This window comes from Panulirus ornatus, chromosome 19, assembly GCF_036320965.1.
Source record: "Panulirus ornatus isolate Po-2019 chromosome 19, ASM3632096v1, whole genome shotgun sequence".
Lineage (NCBI taxonomy): Eukaryota > Metazoa > Arthropoda > Malacostraca > Decapoda > Palinuridae > Panulirus > Panulirus ornatus.
Window position 1 is genome coordinate 9,351,445 of NC_092242.1, and position 25,342 is coordinate 9,376,786.

The 25,342-nt window shown below is 39.1% G+C and overlaps 1 protein-coding gene across 2 annotated transcripts in view; it reads right to left on the reverse strand.

Annotated features, from left to right (window-relative positions):
* The window catches only part of Gcn2 (eukaryotic translation initiation factor 2 alpha kinase Gcn2), a 70,990-nt gene that overhangs the window by 26,945 nt on the left and 18,703 nt on the right, over positions 1 to 25,342 (reverse strand). For both annotated transcript variants that reach the window (XM_071673589.1, XM_071673588.1), the window contains 8 exons: positions 21,694 to 21,861; positions 20,995 to 21,177; positions 19,362 to 19,529; positions 15,737 to 15,884; positions 13,173 to 13,302; positions 11,217 to 11,396; positions 5,770 to 7,018; positions 2,295 to 2,543 (listed from right to left, as the gene is read on the reverse strand). In XM_071673589.1, the coding sequence (XP_071529690.1) occupies positions 2,295 to 2,543; positions 5,770 to 7,018; positions 11,217 to 11,396; positions 13,173 to 13,302; positions 15,737 to 15,884; positions 19,362 to 19,529; positions 20,995 to 21,177; positions 21,694 to 21,861 (2,475 nt within the window). The remainder of the gene's footprint in view (positions 1 to 2,294; positions 2,544 to 5,769; positions 7,019 to 11,216; positions 11,397 to 13,172; positions 13,303 to 15,736; positions 15,885 to 19,361; positions 19,530 to 20,994; positions 21,178 to 21,693; positions 21,862 to 25,342) is intronic.

Sequence of the window (25,342 nt, forward strand, 5' to 3'; positions counted from 1 at the left end):
AATGAAGACAATGAACACTCACTGCTTAGATGCCCTGCACTCTCCCCACATAGATACACACACCCTCACTACACCCATAACCTAGGGTCCTGCCCAGTGGTTGTGGCTAGCTTCCTCAGTGCTGCAGGAGTTTTATAAAGATAGAAGAGACTCACTGAGAACCAATCACTTTCCTCTCTTCCTACACATACACATGCCTTACATCCTCGATAAAAACTTTTCACTGCTTCTAACAACTTGCCTCCCACACCATATATTCTTAATACCTTCCACAGAGCATCTCTATCAACTCTGTCATATGCCTTCTCCAGATCCATAAATGCTACATACAAATCCATTTGCTTTTCTAAGTATTTCTCACATACATTCTTCAAAGCAAACACCTGATCCACACATCCTCTACCACTTCTGAAACCACACTGCTCTTCCCCAATCTGATGCTCTGTACATGCCTTCACCCTCTCAATCAATACCCTCCCATATAATTTACCAGGAATACTCAACAAACTTATACCTCTGTAATTTGAGCACTCACTCTTATCCCCTTTGCCTTTGTACAATGGCACTATGCACGTATTCCTCCAATCCTCAGGCACATCACCATGAGTCATACATACATTAAATAACCTTACCAACCAGTCAATAATACAGTCACCCCCTTTTTTAATAAATTCCACTGCAATACCAGGTTTGCGGCAGGGGTGTGTGATGTCTCCATGGCTGTTTAATTTGTTTATGGATGGGGTTGTTAGGGAGGTGAATGCAAGAGTTTTGGAAAGAGAGGCAAGTATGAAGTCTGTTGGGGATGAGAGAGCTTGGGAAGTGAGTCAGTTGTTGTTCGCTGATGATACAGCGCTGGTGGCTGATTCATGTGAGAAACTGCAGAAGCTGGTGACTGAGTTTGGTAAAGTGTGTGAAAGAAGAAAGTTAAGAGTAAATATGAATAAGAGCAAGGTTATTAGGTACAGTAGGGTTGAGGGTCAAGTCAATTGGGAGGTAAGTTTGAATGGAGAAAAACTGGAGGAAGTAAAGTGTTTTAGATATCTGGGAGTGGATCTGGCAGCGGATGGAACTATGGAAGCGGAAGTGGATCATAGGGTGGGGGAGGGGGCGAAAATTTGGGGAGCCTTGAAGAATGTGTGGAAGTCGAGAACATTATCTCGGAAAGCAAAAATGGGTATGTTTGAAGGAATAGTGGTTCCAACAATGTTGTATGGTTGCGAGGCATGAGCTATGGATAGAGTTGTGCTCAGGAGGATGGATGTGCTGGAAATGAGATGTTTGAGGACAATGTGTGGTGTGAGGTGGTTTGATCGAGTAACTAACGTAAGGGTAAGAGAGATGTGTGGAAATAAAAAGAGCGTGGTTGAGAGAGCAGAAGAGGGTGTTTTGAAATGATTTGGGCACATGGAGAGAATGAGTGAGGAAAGATTGACCAAGAGGATATATGTGTCGGAGGTGGAGGGAACAAGGAGAAGTGGGAGACCAAATTGGAGGTGGAAAGATGGAGTGAAAAAGATTTTGTGTGATCGGGGCCTGAACATGCAGGAGGGTGAAAGGAGGGCAAGGAATAGAGTGAATTGGATTGATGTGGTATACCGGGGTTGACGTGCTGTCAGTGGATTGAATCAGGGCATGTGAAGCGTCTGGGGTAAACCATGGAAAGCTGTGTAGGTATGTATATTTGCGTGTGTGGACGTATGTATATACATGTGTATGGGGGTGGGTTGGGCCATTTCTTTCGTCTGTTTCCTTGCGCTACCTCGCAAACACGGGAGACAGCGGCAAAAAAAAAAAAGAGAGAGAGACTCCTGAGGCATGAAGGAAGTAAGTATATAAAGATAACTGAGTGTTCCTGGACTCTGCTTGCCAACTGTATCACAATGAGTGGAAACTCACCTTCAATGAGACTATCACTGAAAGTGGATGGAAAGGAGTACAAAATCAAGGAACTAAACCACCTCTTAGGAGCCCACCTTAACCTGTTCCCACATGGATCACAGCTAAAAAGCTGCAGAAATCCCATTAAAGGGGACCTTGGGGTGAATAACCAACTAAAGATAGATGAACACAATCAGTGCTGTGCATACAACAGTATAATGCAAGAAAGCAAAAATAAAAAAAAGGCTAATAATACATACCAATTGTAACTTATGCAGTTGTTGAGTGAACATCATGAACGGTAACCAAATAAGCAGCCTGACATTCATGACAACTCATCTAATATTGTTCACATGGACAGTTACTACAAAACAACACCTATGAACATGAAAAATTATCAGCAAACATTATACCTTAATACCAATTATAACTGAGGCTTCCTTCATGTCCTGAAGGTCAGCCAGAATCTGTCTAATTGCAGAGAAATCCTTGCAGCGTGAACTCATTTTATTTTGAAGATGCATCCTAACATCTTCCAGTGGGCCATTCATATTCAGGAATCCTTTCAGTGACTCGGCTGAAGATCTGGTGACTCCAGTATCACAAATGTAATTAATAAATGCTTCCATATATTCTGGAGTCCTTCTCTTGGTATTCCACTCCTGTGTATGATGAGTTAAAAGTGTTCTTATAAACATTAATCTAAAACATTATTTACAATATATATATAACATTGATAGAAACTAGTCTCTAAGATGCATAACCATGGACATGATACTGATGAAGCAGACCTTGGTCATGTAGATAAACAAAAGTCCAACCTATATGTGATGGGAGATCCTAGCAAAACACTGTCAAATAAAAACACTAATTAATTTTAAAACATACTGAAAGTAACTTTGATAATGATAACAAGTAGGCCATGTTGTTAGGCTTCCCGACTTAAGTTGTGAAAGCTTTACATCTTGGATGTAAGGCATGTGTACGTGTAGGAAGAGAGGAAAGTGACTGGTTCTCAGTGAATGTAGGTTTGCGGCAGGGGTGTGTGATGTCCCCATGGTTGTTTAATTTGTTTATGGATGTGGTTGTTAGGGAGGTGAATGCAAGAGTTTTGGAAAGAGGGGCAAGTATGAAGTCTGTTGTGGATGAGAGAGCTTGGGAAGTGAGTCAGTTGTTGTTCGCTGATGATACAGCGCTGGTGGCTGATTCATGTGAGAAACTGCAGAAGCTGGTGACTGAGTTTGGTAAAGTGTGTGAAAGAAGAAAGTTAAGAGTAAATGTGAATAAGAGCAAGGTTATTAGGTACAGTAGGGTTGAGGGTCAAGTCAATTGGGAGGTGAGTTGGAATGGAGAAAAACTGGAGGAAGTGAAGTGTTTTAGATATCTGGGAGTGGATCTGGCAGCGGATGGAACCATGGAAGCGGAAGTGGATCATAGGGTGGGGGAGGGGGCGAAAATTCTGGGAGCCTTGAAGAATGTGTGGAAGTCGAGAACATTATCTCGGAAAGCAAAAATGGGTACGTTTGAAGGAATAGTGGTTCCAACAATATTGTATGGTTGCGAGGCGTGGGCTATGGATAGAGTTGTGCGCAGGAGGATGGATGTGCTGGAAATGAGATGTTTGAGGACAATGTGTGGTGTGAGGTGGTTTGATCGAGTAAGTAACGTAAGGGTAAGAGAGATGTGTGGAAATAAAAAGAGCGTGGTTGAGAGAGCAGAAGAGGGTATTTTGAAATGGTTTGGGCACATGGAGAGAATGAGTGAGGAAAGATTGACCAAGAGGATATATGTGTCGGAGGTGGAGGGAACGAGGAGAAGAGGGAGACCAAATTGGAGGTGGAAAGATGGAGTGAAAAAGATTTTGTGTGATCGGGGCCTGAACATGCAGGAGGGTGAAAGGAGGGCAAGGAATAGAGTGAATTGGAGCGATGTGGTATACCGGGGTTGACGTGCTGTCAGTGGATTGAATCAAGGCATGTGAAGCATCTGGGGTAAACCATGGAAAGCTGTGTAGGTATGTATATTTGCGTGTGTGGACGTATGTATATACATGTGTATGGGGGTGGGTTGGGCCATTTCTTTCGTCTGTTTCCTTGCGCTACCTCGCAAACGCGGGAGACAGCGACAAAGCACAAAAATCAATATATTACATTTTCAACTGACATGGCTACATTTGGGGCATACTTTTGCCTTATCATGTTGGCTACTATGATAATTGTGTTGGAGACATGATAAGGGTTACAAAAGACAACTTCATACCACTACAAACAGCAATACAGAAAATATATTACTCTTAATAAAGTACATAAATGGAGGAAACTGGAAAGAAGGAACATAAAAAGGAGAGTTTAAAATAATGGGAAGTTTTAAGGTAGAAAGAAAATATTATGTAATTTCTTTAAAACAGAATGGGTTAATAACATAAAAGAAAGTCAAGATTGTTAATCTATGTGCAAAGACAATAATCTACGGAAAGAAAAACAAAATGAACATGGCAGATGGAGAAAAAGAAAATCACTGTGTATGACTGGAGATAACAGGATTGTGCTTTTAATCATTTGCTTTTAAAACTTTGTTTTCTAGTCCTATCTGGCTTTTGTGACATCTTTTCTCTTTTTTAATATTTTACTCTGAAACATTCCTTTGTATATACTAAATGAGGTCATTTCTTTGTTCCTAGCGATCCCTCACTAATGCATGAAACAGCAAACAAGTATGAAAAAATATATGTGTATCTGGAGAAAGCATATGATAGGATTGATATAGATGCTTTGTGAAATGTGCATGATTATATGGTGTGGAAGAAAAACTATTAGAATCAACTTGGTGAATACAGTGAAAAAGTAAGATACACTTTTGTGAGTGCAGAAGCCCCGAGTTTGCTTTAAAACCTTAAACAGGGGTTGAGCATGTGTGTAACTGATGTTTGGAGCTATTTGTAACACCACATGTGGGTTGAAGATGTATGTGAGTGATATTTGTATTTGATCCAGTCTATTAATCTGGAAATGGAGTAATGGTAACAGACAGATAGATGCACTTCCAAATAAATCTATGATGTTCCTATTTAAATGGGTAACTTTTATCATGCATGTTTTATACTATACTTGATTTCAAAAAGATGTAAAAAGCTATGATATCATGGCTAGCAATGGAGTTACAATAACTTAAGCTCATGTAGTGTACCAATCCAATGCAAAAAGTCCTGAAGTTATATGATATTTGCAGGACATAACTGTATACATGAGAAAAAAATTATGAGAATATTATAACATCAGAAATTTCACTGAAAGAGAAAAAAACACAATCAAGAGTCCTGCAAATATCAAACATACTGGAAGGAAAGGAATGAATAAAAGATGAAGCGGCTGGAATATGTATTGCAAAAGGAGAAAAAGGTAACATGAGTAATGATGATACAAGTGAATGATGTAAAGAGCATTAGGAAGAAACAACTGGTACTAGTAGTATAAAACATTAGGTAGAAGTAGTAGGATAAAACATTAGGTAGGAGCCTCTGCGAACACTGTGCTAGAGTTGCCCTTTGCCATTGGCTTTTTAAGGGTGAAGCAGCACTTGTGTTCTCTAGTCATAAAGACTCCACTGCCATGGTCACCCCCTTGAGGGAGTTCTACTACAGAACATGCATCAGAAGTAGAGATAGATAAAAGTAAACCAAAACAGAATAAAGAGAATTGTGATGAACAGAGACATGATGGAAGTGGGGCATACATGAGATTCGAAACTAGACATAATAATGAAAAGGATGAAAATATGAGCAACTAATACACTATGACAGAGAATATACTGTACATTATAAGATAGAAAAAAAAATACTTCATGTGAAAATGCTGGCATTCAAACCATACATCATACATATTTTCTTACCTTAAGTTGGGAAATTACTTGAGGATGCTGCTTTTCATTAATTCCACAGTAAGTGAGAATCACATGAACCAAATCCATGTGACCAATACGAATATGGATGTAAACACCTTGACTTTTCCTTTGGATAATCTGTTGTATTATATCATGTGCAACAAGCATTACTCTTGCTGAAGATTCTGACAACTCTCTTTTTGCACAGACAATGTCATATGCACATTCATATGCCTCTTTAGGATGGATCCCAGATACTTTAGAAGCACGCTGAACACGGTCAATGCAGTATCGTCTCATAAACTTTATCTCATTGCGGGCCACAAAGCGAGCAAAAGGATATCTAAGTTCATACTGTGCTGATACGAGCTCACCTCTACAAGCCATGAGTGATACCAAATTGTCTTTATCATTATAAAATGACCCTTTGGGTGTATAAAAAGAAGTTGGTACCCATATACCCCCATGAGCTTTGAATACTGCTACAAAGAGTGACTGCAAATAATCATTTTTCCAATAATGCCAGTAGTCTGAAGAAACAGCATGACTAACTTCAAAAGTTGCTTCCAATTCTGGTTGAGCTGAAGGTTTGAATACCAGGTTAAGGATCTCTTGGTAGTCAGATGACCTGACATTTTTCAAAGTTGCACCTAGTGTTTCCATAAACTTTTGCTTCTCAGCTGTTGGGGGAGGCAACAATGGTGATTTTAAGATATCAGATGTAGTTGGTCTTGAATGTGGATCATGATGAAGCAACCAACATATTAGCTGAGTACAAGACTCCTTTCTCTTCTTAGGTAAGTCCTCTGGAAATTTTATTTCAGGTTTCCTAAGGTCAGAGAGGACTTTTACTCTTTCCATGCCAGTTGTAAGGGGGTGATATATCATTTCAAAGAAGATAACTCCAAGGCTAAAGACATCCACTTTTTTTGTGTAATTTACTTTACCTGTAGCATTCATAACCTCAGGGGCAATATACAATGTAGTGCCAACTTGACCGGTCAAGAAACTATCTTTGCTCTCTTCCACATCAATCTTGGAGATCATTTCCACTGTTGTCTTTGCTTTAATAGCTGCTGTTGCAAGGCCAAAGTCACCAATCTTAACGCGATCAGTTGAGTCAAGAAATATATTGCCTGGCTTGAGATCACGATGAATGAGTCCTTGTGAGTGAATGTAGTCCAAACCATTAACCATCTCTTGAAATAAACGCCACATACGATCATCATCTCTGTATAGCCCCATGTTAATTGCTTGTCTGTAGGGGAAAAACAGATGAACAATTTATCATACTCAACTTATATATCTTTAGGAAGCATATATAAATGAAATATTTTCAGTCATCTGACTGGGAAACAATCAAACAGCTCTGAACCCTACCTAATCAAAAGAACTATGTTCTTCAGAATTAGTAGTTCAGAAGATTATTTAATTTTTCAGTATGTTGATTTTTGTGCACAACAAGCAGGCCTCTAACATCATCATGAATTCATTAGAATCAAAAGTAACATAAGAGGATCAACAAGAGAAAGCAAACCCAACCTCACCATGTGCAACACATACCAGTCCAGTTTCACTGTATGCTGCATGTTAGCTAACTAGTAATATTGTCATGATTTCATTCTTCATGAATAATGATTGGGTATGAGGAACAGAAAAGTCAGTTAGCAAAAGACTAACCCACTGAAAAATGTGCACATACAATTTCTCCCAACAGTCAGTAGGAACATTAAGTAGGAGCCTGTGCAAAGCTCGTTTTCTTGAAAATCAGTCAAAGCCTCCCCCAATATTTTTTCCATACTTGATCACTGTTTCTTACATTAGTGAGGTAGCTCAAAGAGCAAACAAAAAAAGACTGCATCCAAATTCCAGAGACCTTTCCATGGTTTAAACCCAGATGCTTCACATGCCCTGGTTCAGTCCACTAACAGCACATCAACCCCTGTATACTACATCATTCAAATTCACTCTATCCCATTCACACCTTTCACTCTCCTGCATGTGCTGACCCTAATAACTCAAAATCTTTTTTAGTCCATCCTTCCATCTCCAATTTGGTTTTCCTGTTTTCCTTGTTTCTTCACTTCTGACAAATATATCCTCTTTGCCAAACTTTCCTCATTCATTCTCTCCATATGTGCAAACCATTTGAGCACACCCTCTTCAGCTCTCTATACTACATTCTTTTTATTATCACATCTCCCTCTCTCACCCTTTCATTACTGACCTGATCAAATCACCTCACACCATGTATTGTTCACAAACATTTCATTTCCCTCACATCCCCCTCCTCCATACAGCCTTATCTATAGCTCAGTCCTTGCATTCATATAATACTGTTGGAACTAATGTACCTTCAAACATATCCAATTTTGCCCTCCCAGATAACAGTCTCTCTTTCCACACATCCCTCGGTGTTCCCACAACCTTCGGCCCCTCACCCACCCTATACTCACTACCACTTCCACAGTTCCATTCACTGCCATATCCACTCCCAGATATTGAAACACTTCACTTCCTACAAGGTTTCTCCATTCAAACTCACATCCCTAGCTAACCTGTCCCTCATCCCTGCTAAACCTGATATCCTTGCTTTTACTCACATTTAGTCTCAATTTACTCCTTTTACACACACTTCCAAACTCAGTTAGCATCCTCTGCAGTTTCTTACACAAATCTGCCAGAATTTATATATGAATAAAAAAATTTGAAAGTGATTGGTTCTCAGTGAATGTAGGTTTGCGGCAGGGGTGTGTGATGTCTCCATGGTTGTTTAATTTGTTTATGGATGGGGTTGTTAGGGAGGTGAATGCAAGAGTTTTGGAAAGAGGGGCAAGTATGAAGTCTGTTGGGGATGAGAGAGATTGGGAAGTGAGTCAGTTGTTGTTCTCTGATGATACAGCACTGGTGGCTGATTCATGTGAGAAACTGCAGAAGCTGGTGACTGAGTTTGGTAAAGTGTGTGAAAGAAGAAAGTTAAGAGTAAATGTGAATAAGAGCAAGGTTATTAGGTACAGTAGGGTTGAGGGTCAAGTCAATTGGGAGGTAAGTTTGAACAGAGAAAAACTGGAGGAAGTAAAGTGTTTTAGATATCTGGGAGTGGATCTGGCAGCAGATGGAACCATGGAAGCGGAAATGAATCATAGGGTGGGGGAGGGGGCAAAAATCCTGGGAGCCTTGAAGAATGTGTGGAAGTCGAGAACATTATCTCCGAAAGCAAAAATGGCTATCTTTGAAGGAATAGTGGTTCCAACAATGTTATATGGTTGCGAGGCGTGGGCTATGGATAGAGTTGTGCGCAGGAGGGTGGATGTGCTGGAAATGAGATGTTTGAGAACAATGTGTGGTGTGAGGTGGTTTGATCGAGTAAGTAATGTAAGGGTAAGAGATGTGTGGAAATAAAAAGAGCGTGTTTGAGAGAGCAGAAGAGGGTGTTTTGAAATGATTTGGGCACATGGAGAGAATGAGTGAGGAAAGATTGACCAAGAGGATATATGTGTCGGAGGTGGAGGGAACGAGGAGAAGTGGGAGACCAAATGGAGGTGCAAAGATGGAGTGAAAAAGATTTTGAGTGATCGGGGCCTGAACATGCAGGAGGGTGAAAGGCGGGCAAGGAATAGAGTGAATTGGATCGATGTGGTATACTGGGGTCGACGTGCTGTCAATGGATTGAATCAGGGCATGTGAAGTGTCTGGGGTAAACCATGGAAAGCTGTGTGGGGCCTGGATATGGAAAGGGAGCTGTGGTTTCGGGCATTGTTGCATGACAGCTAGAGACTGAGTGTGAACGAATGGGGCCTTTGTTGTCTTTTCCTAGCACTACCTCGCACACATGAGGGGGGAGGGGGATGTTATTCCATGTGTGGCGAGGTGGCGATGGGAATGAATAAAGCAGACAGTGTGAATTGTGTGCATGTGTATATATGTATGTGTGTGTGTGTGTGTATATATATGTGTACATTGAGATGTATGGGTATGTATATTTGCGTGTGTGGACGTGTATGTATATACATGTGTAGGGGGGTGGGTTGGGCCATTTCTTTTGTCTGTTTCCTTGCACTACCTCGCAAATGCGAGAGACAGCGACAAAGCAAAATAATAATAATAATAAAAAAAAAATTTGATTTTGTTTATGTCTCATTAGTATAAGAAACCAGCTGATGCAATATTAAAAGAATAACAGAAACAAACGAAGGTGACGTATTTAAGAAAGAGCATGACAGCTGAAAGTCAACTCCAGTGTCATGGGTTAAAAAGCAAACATTTCATAACTCAGATTCTTAGAATTTCTTCATTTTCTCTATATTCACAATGCACTTTCATTACAATTCTAGGCCTAGCCTTGATTAGGATTTTGTACATGACTGTAATCTCTGGTGTAAGAAAAACAGATGTTGCTGGAATCCAGTAATATTTCTTAAACCCTTAATAGAATTAAGTTTATAGTCTACAATCCCAATCTTCAATGTGGAGGTTAATATAAGCTGGTATTTGATCTCATCTAAGGTCTTATAATTATAATCTCTTGGGCCAAATTTGGTTGAAATCTTTTTGTATCTATCATAGTCATTACGCAGAGATAAATGGACAGAAGATTGTAAACACAGGGGTGATGATGAAATCTTTCCATAAGCCTTGGGTTGAACAACAAAATACAGCTGGGAGCTGATACAATGTTACACAGTGGGGCCATCTACAGCAAAGCCTTACTGAACAAAATACATGGGGACAATGTATGGGGCAGGAAAAAATTTATTGAGAAGATTAAAATACTAGTTCCAAAAAAGGCTGCTTTAAAAAGATTCCAATCCCAGCTCACTTAAAGTTAGTTGTAGAAACAAAGCATCATTTCTCACTCTTTAGTAAAAAAAAAAAAAAAAAAAAAAGTGAAGGGAAGTCTGATAAAACACCATTGCTGTAACTTACTCTCAAGAGCCTACCATTTTCATCATTGCTAAGTACTACCCTAACAAAGAAGTGAATACTTGAAAAGGGAAATGTTTCATACCATCAGTATATACAAAAGTACAAATAGGGTAGCTTCCACACAGTTTCTGAACAAGACAAAAGATATTGCAGGCAACCTTTACTCTTCCAAACATTCTTATTTCTTATGAGCAATGAGAGTTAAACCATATTATATAATCCTTCTATAGATGTTTCAATCCCTACAGAGTATTTGAGTATTCGACATTTAACACATGCAGTCAATAACCAGAATGTTTAGGGAAATTTAGCATTAAACTTATTACTTAATGGGAATGTGGTGAATATAATATAGATTTTTCCAGAAAGTTATATGGAGAGACGAGGAATGAGATCTAAATGTACAAATGTACAAATATGAATAAATCTAGATGTACTGAGACCAATGCCCTAAGAAGCATTTTATGTGTGTTATATCTCATAACATGATGAAAACAATAAACTAATCATTTTACAAATGAAGAATATACCTTAATGTTTTCTTCTCACATAGCTGCATCTGGATACAGAGAAACTGCAACTTCTTGATGGAGGAGGCCTGAGTTTCTCTTTTACCAGGGTGGTCACAAACACTGTCTGTTTGATCCATGGTCCATGTTTGATGAAATTCAGCGCTGTCCGAATCTTCATCCTCTTCCTCAAGCATTGGCCTGAATTACTTTTCTGTATTACCATTTACTGACATCATGTAAAAAGTAGTTAAGCATTTAGTTGAAAGACTAATTTTTGACCTCTAATGGAGGGGACTTATGGACATATTCTCTGAAGCCCTTTTGTCTAAGTAGCTGGACCCTGATATCAAACACATCACTACCCTATCAAACCATAAGCACTCTCTAATACCTTTCTTCTGAGGTGCCAGCTAATCATGGCCCTCAGAAACATATGAAACAGTCATTAAGCTATTATCCTCAAAACTGGAGTCACTGAATTTACATCCTCAGTGTTGGCTAATTCCAAAAAAACTGACACAAAAGGTGTTGGTAAGGATTTTGAGGTGGAAGAAGCTAGACAGATCTTTGCTCACATACAGCAAGAGTGAATCCATCCATAACTCCATCAAAGATAATCATTTATAAACAAGTAAGTACAATAAAGTACAGGTTGAGCATCCCTAATCTGAAATGCTCCAAAATCCGAACTTTTTGAGTGGTGACATGGTTACAAGTGGAAAATTCCACACCTAAACATATCATTTTTTCATTGTATTAATGGTATTTCTTTTTTTCCTGTTAAGTACTTATGGGTGAATAAATGTAAGAAAATGACTGTTTATCAGTAGTATATAAATTCAGTAAGGCTGGGAGGTGATGCCAAACAACCACAGATTGTCCACATGGGTGGTTGAGGTTGTAATACTAGCTTTGTGATGGTTCACTGTTACACAAATTTTGTTTCTTGTGCAAAATTATCAAAAATTTGTATAAATTACCTTCATGTTACCTGTATAAGGTGTATATGAAACATGAATGGATTTTGTGTTTAGACTTGGGTCCCATCCCCAAGATATCTCATTAAGTTTATCGTCACCATACATATTTGCCATTTCCCACATCAGCGAGGTAGCATTAAGAACAGAGGCCTGAGCCTTAGAAGAAATATCCTCACTTGGCCCCCTTCTCTGTTCCTTCTTTTGGAAAATCAAAAGCAGAAAGGGAGGATTTCCAGCCCCCCCGCTCCCTCCCCTTTTAGTCACCTTCCACGACACACAGGAAATACGTGGGAAGTATTCTTTCTCCTCTATCCCCAGGGATAATATTATGTATATGCAAATATTCCAAAACCCAAAAAAATCCAAAATCTGAAACACTTCTGGTCCCAGACATTTTGAACAAGGTATACTCAACCTGTATATTGAACATTTTATCCCATACTGGGTGACTGGTAAGATTATAAAAAGCTATTATCAGAAAAGGTTACCCCTCAGGATGGCAGCATACAGTACTCATCTTAAGGGAATAAGAAAGATTATTCTTAGCTAGTATAATGAGAGATTTGAATCCCAAGTAATGCATAACATAAGCTAATGCTTGCCCAATCAGTGCAGCACATGAATCTGCCATTTAACAGGCATCTGCTGACCAGGGAAATATTGCCATCTGGGTATCAGAAAGACTAGTGATGTTGTAGTAGTAAACCAGGAGGGTGCATTTGTCACCTCTCTCACATTCACCCAAGTCACTGTTGGCATTCAATCAACAACTCACACCCTCTCCATCTTTAACACAATACTTGCAATTTTTTACTTTCCTCTTCAGTTTTTCCTTGCTTTCTTTAACAAAAAAAAATCATATTCTACCACACATGAAAAGAAAATGCTATAGCCTCCTAAAAATAACTCTTAGCGACCGTAAGACCACAATAGTAAATAAAAACAAAACAGATGTTACCAGTTCATGGTATCCTTTCTTAAAATTTTAGCTTACTTCAGACTACCCATCAGCCAGTCATCATCATCCTCATCACTTTCATCACTGAAGTGTGCTTTTGCTGTGCAGCTAGGATGATTCACACTATCTTGAAAAATAATGCTCCAATCAGAGTCATCTGGTTTAGCTGAAAGAAAAAATTAAATTGGTTTCAACTTAAAAAGAGCAATATCAAACATCAAGGAAAATCATTATTGTTAGCAAAAGACAAAAGTGTTTACTCATAATCATCTTAGTTTTTCTATATTTCAAAGATGATGTGAAAGAAGTTATATTTGGAGGAAAAATCAGAGCATGATGATGAAGTGAAATCTCACATGAGCTACTGCAAACCCGTGCTATATCAAAACCTATGAACGTCAGAAATCAACTTTACTGGACACCCAAGCCTTCTCAGGCAGACATACTAATTTCTCTGATAATGGTAAAAAGCAACCTACACTTGCAATTAGCAACAACTGATTGGGGAATTGCAGAAGTTTCTGTGTATAAAATTTACTGTACTACTGTGTTCTTATCATAACACTGCAAGTACACTATCAATATGCTGCAAAGACAAGAACCAAAATAGGATATCTAAAGTTTTTTTGGCAAACATCTCTACTGCATCATGAACAAACTTGTAAAACCTTACTTTCTCAGTGAAACAGAACATGAAAATTGGCTTAAGATATGAAAGAGTAAAGAGTGATTACGAAAGCAAAAAACGGCACTAAGATGACTTGAATAAAGGGAGAAAATGGATGCTCCAAAAGGATGATGACTGAACATGAGTAGCAATACAATGAAACACACAGCAAACAGTGGAGATTGATTTCCAAAGAGTATTTCATATTGATGTACATGGAATGTGAATAGCATTAAAAATGTGAAAATCAAAAGATATGGAATGAAGAATGGTTATCCCCTTTTTGGCTTCCCTCCCTCACTCGGCTCCTTCATATCTAGCTTCCTTTCTGGCCGACCCATCTCTGTGGTTGTTGATGGATCAGCCTCCCCACTTTCTCCATCAACAGCGGTTCACTCAGGGGTCTGTCCTGTCCCCAACAGGTTTTTCTTTTTTTTCTTGAACAATTCCTCTCTTTCCAAAAATAATCAAATGCACTCATATGCTAATTACTCAACATTTCATTCATCCACATTTTTCAACTCTGCTCCTTCTTCTCTCACTTGATCTGCATCTCGTCTTGAAACAGCTTCCTCAATAAACTTGGACTTGGACAGGATATCTCAGTGGGGTAGATGTAATCAACTTAAGTCTAATGCTGCCAAGACCCAGTTTCTACACATCTCTAATGAAAACTCCTGATGACTCTCACCTTTCTTTTGATGGTTCTGTAATTCCAACTACTGACTGAATGAACATATTTGGTATTACTGTAACATCCACTCTTTCTTGGAGACCCCACATTATAGGAATAGCTAAATCTGCCTCTTAGAAACTGGGTATCCTGTTTAGATGTTGAAACTTCTTTTCTTCTAATCAGTTGCTCCATTTATACAAAGGAATGATTTGCCCTTGTATGGAGTTCTACTCTCACTTCTGCAGTGGTTCTAACTCTGCTTCCTTACTTGATAGAGTTGAGTTGAAAGCAGTCTGACTTATAAACTCTCCCAGGCTAACTTCCAAATTAGGCCATCTTGCCCCATGCTGCAATATTGGTTCACTGTCTCTCATTTATTGGTATCACTTTGGTTTTTGCTCCCAAGAACTGGCTACTTGTGTGCTGCCACCACTAGCTAGACCACACAACACGCAGCAAACTCCTGCATCACATGATCCCTATGTGGCCATTGTTAACTCAAGGGTGGGCTGTTTTGATAACTTTTTTCCTTACATCTTGAAACTTTGAAACTCTCTACCTTCTCATATCTCTCCCGCTAATTATGACCTAGCACATTGTAAAAGACAGGTTTTTAACTTGCTCCAAAATTTGTAAATACTTTCCCTTGTCTTCTCTTTTTCCCTTTCATAATCCTTTCTACATTTCAATTAAGGCCCAGCCTTGATGTGGACTTCTGTCTGTGACAGGAGCCTTCAAGATAAAAAAAAAATGCTAAGAAAGCTTGGGCACAAAAAGAAAGTAGAAGCAAAAAAGTATAACTTAAGGTGTGTATGAGCACAATTAACTTAAGGTGTGTATGAGCACAATTAACTTAAGGTGTGTATGAGCACAATGCAAGAAATAAAGACCAGTGTAAGGTGGAAGATAAAGTGTATGTCTATAGACTAAGAGGGATGTAAGCATGAAAAAAAGTTAGGGATTAGGCTAGTAGGAATCATACATGGTGGAAGGTGCAAGAGCCAACCTGATGAATATTGAGTGAAGGCATAATTGATACTGATACTCTCATAAGTACATTCATCAAAAAAGACTGTCACCTGGCACCGAAACAATCTCAATGATTATAGATTCATTCTGCCTATATGGGTCTTATCCATAATCTGCAGTCTTTTTTAAAAAAGAAAAGAACTTGATAAAGGCATTCAGTTGGATCTTTTTACATTCTAAAAACACTTTATTAGGAACAACGATTCATTTATCCTTTCTATTACTGACCTGACTCTTCACACTGTTTTTTGCTTAAGTCTTTGGAAGTGTCATACAAACTAGGTTGTACTTGAGAGCTGTCAGAGATTTCCACACCATAGGATGTTGTTGAATCTGCAGAGTCCTCTCCTACACTGGGGAAGTTGTCTTTCTGATCCTTAGAACAAACATCACATGCTCATTAATATATCATACCATTATAAGATTGAAGAAACATTAAATATTAAAGTATATCTGTAAAGAAGAGTGAATGTTGGGGTGAAGAAGGTGGTGAGAGTAAGTGAGCTTGGGAAGGAGACCTGTGTGAAGAAGTATCAGGAGAGACTGTGTACAGAATGGAAAAAGGTGAGAACAATGGAAGTAAGGGGAGTGGGGGAGGAATGGGATGTATTTAGGGAATCAGTGATGGATTGCGCAAAAGATGCTTGTGGCATGAGAAGAGTGGGAGGTGGGCTGTTTAGAAAGGGTAGTGAGTGGTGGGATGAAGAAGTAAGAGTATTAGTGAAAGAGAAGAGAGAGGCATTTGGACGATTTTTGCAGGGAAAAAATGCAATTGAGTGGGAGAAGTATAAAAGAAAGAGACAGGAGGTCAAGAGAAAGGTGCAAGAGGTGAAAAAAAGGGCAAATGAGAGTTGGGGTGAGAGACTATCAGTAAATTTTAGGGAGAATAAAAAGATGTTCTGGAAGGAGGTAAATAGGGTGCGTAAGACAAGGGAGCAAATGGGAACTTCAGTGAAGGGCGTAAATGGGGAGGTGATAACAAGTAGTGGTGATGTGAGAAGGAGATGGAATGAGTATTTTGAAGGTTTGTTGAATGTGTCTGATGACAGAGTGGTAGATATAGGGTGTTTGGGTCGAGGTGGTGTGCAAAGTGAGAGGGTTAGGGAAAATGATTTGGTAAACAGAGAAGAGGTAGTAAAAGCTTTGCGGAAGATGAAAGCCGGCAAGGCAGCAGGTTTGGATGGTATTGCAGTGGAATTTATTAAAAAAGGGGGTGACTGTATTGTTGACTGGTTGGTAAGGTTATTTAATGTATGTATGACTCATGGTGAGGTGCCTGAGGATTGGCGGAATGCGTGCATAGTGCCATTGTACAAAGGCAAAGGGGATAAGAGTGAGTGCTCAAATTACAGAGGTATAAGTTTGTTGAGTATTCCTGGTAAATTATATGGGAGGGTATTGATTGAGAGGGTGAAGGCATGTACAGAGCATCAGATTGGGGAAGAGCAGTGTGGTTTCAGAAGTGGTAGAGGATGTGTGGATCAGGTGTTTGCTTTGAAGAATGTATGTGAGAAATACTTAGAAAAGCAAATGGATTTGTATGTAGCATTTATGGATCTGGAGAAGGCATATGATAGAGTTGATAGAGATGCTCTGTGGAAGGTATTAAGAATATATGGTGTGGGAGGCAAGTTGTTAGAAGCAGTGAAAAGTTTTTATCGAGGATGTAAGGCATGTGTACGTGTAGGAAGAGAGGAAAGTGATTGGTTCTCAGTGAATGTAGGTTTGCGGCAGGGGTGTGTGATGTCTCCATGGTTGTTTAATTTGTTTATGGATGGGGTTGTTAGGGAGGTAAATGCAAGAGTCTTGGAAAGAGGGGCAAGTATGAAGTCTGTTGGGGATGAGAGAGCTTGGGAAGTGAGTCAGTTGTTGTTCGCTGATGATACAGCGCTGGTGGCGGATTCATGTGAGAAACTGCAGAAGCTGGTGACGGAGTTTGGTAAAGTGTGTGGAAGAAGAAAGTTAAGAGTAAATGTGAATAAGAGCAAGGTTATTAGGTACAGCAGGGTTGAGGGTCAAGTCAATTGGGAGGTGAGTTTGAATGGTGAAAAACTGGAGGAAGTGAAGTGTTTTAGATATCTGGGAGTGGATCTGTCAGCGGATGGAACCATGGAAGCGGAAGTGGATCATAGGGTGGGGGAGGGGGCGAAAATTTTGGGAGCCTTGAAAAATGTGTGGAAGTCGAGAACATTATCCCGGAAAGCAAAAATGGGTATGTTTGAAGGAATAGTAGTTCCAACAATGTTGTATGGTTGCGAGGCGTGGGCTATGGATAGAGTTGTGCGCAGGAGGATGGATGTGCTGGAAATGAGATGTTTGAGGACAATGTGTGGTGTGAGGTGGTTTGATCGAGTAAGTAACGTAAGGGTAAGAGAGATGTGTGGAAATAAAAAGAGCGTGGTTGAGAGAGCAGAAGAGGGTGTTTTGAAATGGTTTGGGCACATGGAGAGAATGAGTGAGGAAAGATTGACCAAGAGGATATATGTGTCGGAGGTGGAGGGAACGAGGAGAAGAGGGAGACCAAATTGGAGGTGGAAAGATGGAGTGAAAAGGATTTTGTGTGATTGGGGCCTGAACATGCAGGAGGGTGAAAGGAGGGCAAGGAATAGAGTGAATTGGAGCGATGTGGTATACAGGGGTTGACGTGCTGTCAGTGGATTGAATCAAGGCATGTGAAGCGTCCGGGGTAAACCATGGAAAGCTGTGTAGGTATGTATATTTGCGTGTGTGGACGTGTGTATGTACATGTGTATGGGGGGGGGGTTGGGCCATTTCTTTCGTCTGTTTCCTTGCGCTACCTCGCAAATGCGGGAGACAGCGACAAAGTATAAAAAAAAAAAAAGAAAAAAAAAAAAAAAAATATCTGTAACCAAGATGAGAAGAGATGATAGATAGTATGTTTCAGGAAAGAAACCTGAATATTCTGGCACTAAGTGAAACAAAGATGTAGGGTAAAGGGGAAGAATGGTTTGGAAATGTCTTAGGAGTTAGGTTGGTGGCAGGATAAGAGCTAAGAAAGGAGTAAATTCTAGACCGATATGGATAAAAATGAAAATGGATAGTGAGAGATGAGTGATTATTTGTGCTTATGCATCTGGCCATAAGAAAGTTCAGGAGAGAGACATGTTTTGGGAGCAGCTGAGTGAGTGTCAGCAGTTTTGATAAAGGAGACCAGGTACTAGTGATGGGTGATTTCAATTTGGAGGGAGCTTTACACAAGTGGGATCTCATCTCTTGAATGTTTTCCATTGTGAACAACTTATATCTATTTATGCTCTCTGAATTAACCATGTACTATGTCATCTTATTCCATTCACCCATTCTTATGCTATAAAAGTACTTGTTTACACTGTTTTAACAATTTTCAGGCTTAATATCATGGCATGTCCTCTGGTTTGCTCTATCACTATATCTCTTAAAGAAATTTCCACTGTCAATGTCACTGATCTGTTTTAAAATCTAAAGACTGAGTTCAGATCATCCATTACTCTTCTCTCTTTCAAGGAGTCAATACACCATGAGGAAGAGCATGCATAGGCAGAGCCACTAAAAGTTACACTAGGTAACACTACAACCTTAAGTGACACCATCAGCTACAATGGGTTTCACATGTTCTGTGAAATCTTTCATAGTTTCTGCAGTCAAGTTATCCTTTTCTAACACACAGAAAGTGCAGAGAAATATGTGATATTTCCAAATAAACTACAACATCTCATCCTGCTTCAGCTTCATCTGTGTTGTACAGTTCCAAGTCTTTGAGCACATGAGGATCCATACACAATCAGAAATGTTACACATACAGACATAAAATTAACCTCTATATGGTAAGATATACTCTGTATGATTATCTTACCTGTATAAACTCATCAATCCAGGCAGTGTAATAGCGCACAACATTTTCATGATTGAGGGATGACAGAAGTTTTACCTCACTAATAATCTTCTTTCTAACAGTCTCACTATGTTGGTCAAGCTGTATCCTCTTTAAAGCATACGTTCTGTCATCAACTTTGTTACGAACCTGTCATTAAAGAAAAAAGTTTATCCAAACAGCCTTCAATAAACCAAAAGATCTATGTCTATAATGCAGTACTCAATCAAAACAGTGGTCACCAATAGGTGAGTAAACACATAAAAGAATATATATATATTTTTAAGAATGGATTGGACAACAATCTGTTACCCTGAAACCCCATTACCTGTCAGCAATGAGTGGTCATGGACATATTAAAATCGCAAATGGTGGTTGATTAACATGGTCATGCAAAGTCTTGCAAAGATTTTTTTCCACTGTCACTTTTTTAGTCACTGTTATATGTCTTGAACATAAAGTTACACTTAAAAGAGAGTGCACTTTCATGAACAATATGACCCCCTGCAAGATCAACCATAAGAAAACACAAGGACAATAAAAACAAAATCTTATCAAAATCAAAATATAACTGTTACTAAGGATTCCCATGGTGTAGCAGTTAGCAATCCTGACCATGACACATTTACAGGCCACTCAGGGTCAAGTTTGTAAGTTCAAATCCTGATTGTGGCAGTCGATCCACAGTCACACCAGCTATTCATCCACCCCTTGAGGATGGTTGATAAAATGGGTACCTAGCTCAGGCTAGGGTATATATACATGGAGAGAATGAGCAAGGAAAGACTGACAAAGAGGATATATGTGTCAGAGGTGAAGGGAACAAGGAGAAGCAGGAGACCACATTGAAGGTGGAAGGATGGAGTGAAAAAGATTTTGAGCGATCGTGGCCTGAACATACGGGAGGGTGAGAGGCATGCAAGGAATGGAGTCAATTGGAACGATGTGGTATACCAGGGTTGACGTGCTGTCAATGGACTGAACCAGGGCATGTGAAGCATCTGGGGTAAACCATGGAAAGGTCTGTGGGGCCTGGATGTGGACAGGGAGCTGTGGTTTCAGTGCATTATACATGACAGCTAGAGAATGAGTGTGAACGAATGTGGCCTTATTTTGTCTGTTTCCCTGGCACTACCTCACTGAAGCAGGGAAAACAATGCTGCTTCCTGTGGGGTGGGGTAGCAACAGGAATAATAATAATAAAATAATAATAATAAAAGAATATATATATATATACCCTGGCCTGAGGCCAACCCCTAGGGGTGGATGAACAGCTGGGTTGACTATTGACTGACTGCCATAACCAGGATTCAAACCTATTCACTCAACCCTGGGCAGCCTGTGAATACGTCACAGTCAGGAATGCCCTCCAACAGCAAGGGTTCAAACCAAGACCTTTGAGTGGTAGCTGGGAATGCTAACCACTTGGCTATGATCATATCCAAGCAACTAGCATTCCCATCTGTCATGCAAAAGGTCCTGGTTCTAATCCTTGCTGTTGGAGGGCATTGTGTGTTCTATGAAAGTGCACATTATATGCACTATATTGGATACAGCGAGGCTTCGCTGTTTGTTTTTCTTAAGATTACGAGAACCATTCTGTATACAATCTTACCTTATAGACAAAGCCAAATCCTCCTTTTCCTAACAACTCAAGGATGTCATACTCCTGATGTAGTCTTGAGTAACCTCTGAGGTGAGAGGGAAGATGATTTAAGACCTCAGATGGTGACTCAACCCCAACTTCATGGCATCCCTCTTCATCCTCTGTTTGAGATTCACAGCTGCTCGGAGACACCTATTAGAAGCAACGACTGATTGCATTACTTGACTTCCCACACTTAAAGCAAATCAAAATATTTATAATAAATGTTGCAAAAACACAAAATAAAGTTATGAAAAATGCTTGAGAATTTTTCACTTAAAAAATGTTTCTGACTATTTGTTCCCTGTTACACATGCCCATCTTCAGAGAATGACGTGGTACTACTTCAAACAAAACAAATAGAGAAAACTATTAAGCCTTAATACATTTCAGATGAAGATGCCAAAAAAATTAATTGCATTCATTCTGTGAGAGGTGGAGAACAGAAACCTTGGTCTTATTTTGCAAATCAACTTATTGTAAAAAGAGAAATGTAAGAAGCATTTATTTTAACAAGGAATTTCATGCTTCATTTTAACTCACAGGACATAGGAAGAAAATGTACAGCAGTAAACTGAGTGGCTGTATGTCACTTAGTTTACTTTCCATCCCAAGGTATGGGGAACAGAGTTAATAACAGCGAATAGACATAAATAGTAAACTACTTACTTCAGCCACTTGATCTTTATTTGGAGATTTCTCATCAGATGAACATCTAATAAATGAGTGAGTCAGAAGCTGTTCTGTTGTCCATCTCTCTTGCTCATTTATTTCTAAACACCGCTGGATGAAGTCTCGCAGAGTACTACTTAAACTGTGTGATAAAACTGGTATAATCTGCAAAATAGATACCCCTCCTGTTTACTTTCAGTGTTACACATACAATTCATAATACAAAAACATCAAGGTGTACAGGAAATATTCTTCTTTAAAAGCCTGTTAGGCTATGAATTATACCCAAGTTCACAGAGTGCTTGGCTATAAGCCTAAATTTTATAATCCAATCCAAGGTCACAGAGGGCTAGCAAGGTGCTATAACTTTTGTAAAGTAATCTCTTTGCTCTTCCATGTTTAGCCAGACTCTAAGCTAAGCATTCTTACTGGTAGGATGGCATTCCATTAAAAAAGAAGTCATGAACTAATTTTACTCAATTTTCTTACATGAAATTCTTATTTCATTCCATCCTCTAAAACCCATCTGACCAACCTTACAGGAAGTAATGCTTATTTTAAAACTATATACTGTCTCTTCTCTCAGTTCTAAGATTTTGATACCACAGACTTGTGCTTCTCATCTGATGAAATCTTTAGGATGAAAAAAAGGAAAGGTTTCTTTCCTTTCTTTTCAGTAAGACTAAATTGTCACACACATGAAATGTACATTATTTGGAAACTTCTTAAACTCCCTTTTGGAAACTTCTTAAACTCCTCAAGTCTAAAGGCTTAAGGGTATTGAAGGTATTAGTCAACACAATACTGGCTTCAGCAAATGCAAGAGAACACAAGCTGGAACACATCATAAAATAAATCAGCACAGCTATTTTTAATGAAATTTCTGAACATCTCACACTCACAAGAAAGATGGAAGAACAAAAAGGTGACAGACAAGGGACATTATGATTTGAATATCTGACAGAGAGAGGTCTATAGAGCATGAACTAGGGCAGGCTTTAATCTCATAGATCAGTTTAGTAACTGCTAGAGTAAATAATACAATAAGGAGAATGAGAAGCAACATACTATAAAATGTGGGTGTATAATTCATTCAACTGTTATTCAAGAATATGCATTGTATTCACTGGTAGTGAATTTTTTCTTTTCATAGTTTTTATATATGTAGACACTGAATACAGAAATAGTAAACATAAGATCCCATACCAAAGAGGCAATAAAATGTGCAAGAAAGCAAATTGGTCACTTGGGGATCCACTGAAAAGCTGACACAATTTATGGGGGAAAATAATACTTGGACAAACTGCTTAGATAACTCCCTACATGTAATGACTTTATGAGTGTCCAATCTTACTCTCCTAGTAATGGTTTCCCCTTTAAAATTCTACATGTTGGGTCTTCTGTTATAATATCCAGTTTTCACTCATTTACAGCACGGATTTGAATTATTATTTCTGTCTGCCTAGAAGAAAACTGATCACAAAAAATAAAGTGTTCTTTTGTTAGTCTTACCCAGGTACATTCATAGTTCATACAGAAATAAGTATAATTTCCTTTATACCTAATACCTTTATAACGTATCCCACCTTAGTGAGGTTGTAACAGGAACAAACGAACAAAAGTCTTGTATATATACACCAACTCTCAATCTGACATCTGTAATGTACAGGTGCTCCTTGAGTTACAATGGGGTTACATTCTGATGCACCCAGCATAAGCTGAAAATTCATTTAATACTATACATCTAACCTATCAAACATCATAGCTTAGCTTGGCCTACCTTAAACGTTCTCAGGACACTTACATTTGCCTGCAGTTGGACAAAATCATCTAACACAAAGCTTATTTCATAATAAAGTGTTGAATATCTCATGTAATTTATTGAATACTGTATTGAAAAAAATTTGTATAGGAATTCAATATTAACATACACAGCTGAAAGCACACTGGGCCTAAAGAATGTTTGAAGCATATAACATTAAAATTAACTGCTAGATGATGAGGATGCTACATAGACAGGATCATCAATTTCTCTCTTTTGATGAGGCTCAAGAATAGATAGTAGAAGGCACTTGTGATTGCGTGGCTGACTGGAAGCTGCGGCTCGCTGCCACTGCACAGCATCATGAGAGAGTATCGTACCACATATCGCTAGCCCAGGAAAAGATCAGGATTCAAAATTCGAAGTCAGTTTCTCCTGAATGCATATCACTATCGCACCATTGTAAAGGTGAAAAATCGTAAGTCAAACCATTGTAAGTCATGGAGCATCTGTATCATTCATAGCCGAGCCCCATATACTATTCCATAGAGATACCTTGGCTGCTTCATGTGCCATAATTTAGCCCAATGACAGCACTGTAACCCCTACATATCACATCAATCCAATTAATTCTTTCCTGCACATGCCTCTCCACTTTCTGAATGTTCAGGCTCCAATACTCATAAGCTTCCTTCATTCCATCCATCACCTTCTTGGTCTCCCTCTCCCCCTTCCTCCCTCTACTTTTGTCACATGGATCCTCTTAGTCCTTCTTTACACACCCTTTCTCTATGTCTTAACCATATCACCTCTCTCAAACATACTGTGCTTACTTCCATATCTCTCTCTTACACTGTCATTCCTTACATTCAAGCTGCCTCACACCACATATTGTCCTCAGGCATTCTATTTCTAACCCATCCACCTTCTCCTTTTGTATTCAAGGCCCAAAGACTCATCCAAACAATATGGTCAAGAATACTATACCTTTAAACATACTTATATTCACCCAAAGAAATAAATGAAGGAAAAATACATGTAAATGCTCACTGCTTAGAGGGTTAAAGGATGTTTTCCCCAATCTAGGAACAAGTGCTCTCTCTGATGCTCTTGGGGTATGAGGTAAAAACATAGGTTTTGAAGGCTGAGAAACCTTTCTCCTCAAGGTAGTGCCCAATGAGCAAAAAGATATTCTAAGCTTAGGGCATATTATGTCAGGGTCATTCCTACCATTATAAAATTGGTGAGAAACCACTCATTCACTCACCCTTTTCAGCAGTCAGTGACTGCCACCAGGTTGACATCACCAGCCAACCTGCTACCCACTATTCAAAGCTCACAATTCACAGATCATAATAACATCTGAAGGCAGTACAAAATGTACAGAGGAAAGTTTAATCAGCAAAGGAGGGGAAAGCCAGAAAAGAACAAAAAAATTAGGAAAATTGCTTGCAGAACACCGACTTGGAGAGAAAGATTTATCCACCTTAAAAACCTACACTTCTCTCTTCTGTGGCCTGTCCCACAAGCAACAACAGCATATCCACTTGATGTAGTAGGGCTGGAGCAACATCTTTCAAATCAGACTATAGACAAAAATCTAAATACCTTTATTTGATTTTCCTGCAATGAAAGGTTTATGAGAAAGGCTATAGCAGAGGCCACCTTTCCTAAATCTTGTGCTCTGGCATAAAGCCCAGGTTGAGCAAACAGTGCTGATTTCTTGGCACATGTTAAGATATTTCTTGCCAAAGAGAGTCCCAAGTTTTCATGAATTTGAAAAAAAAATGATTCAGTAATCTCTGGTGGAATCTAAAAGGTTTCTTAGGAATTAACTGGGCATAAGGCATTGGCCTTGATGAAAACTTCCAAGAATGGATGGTA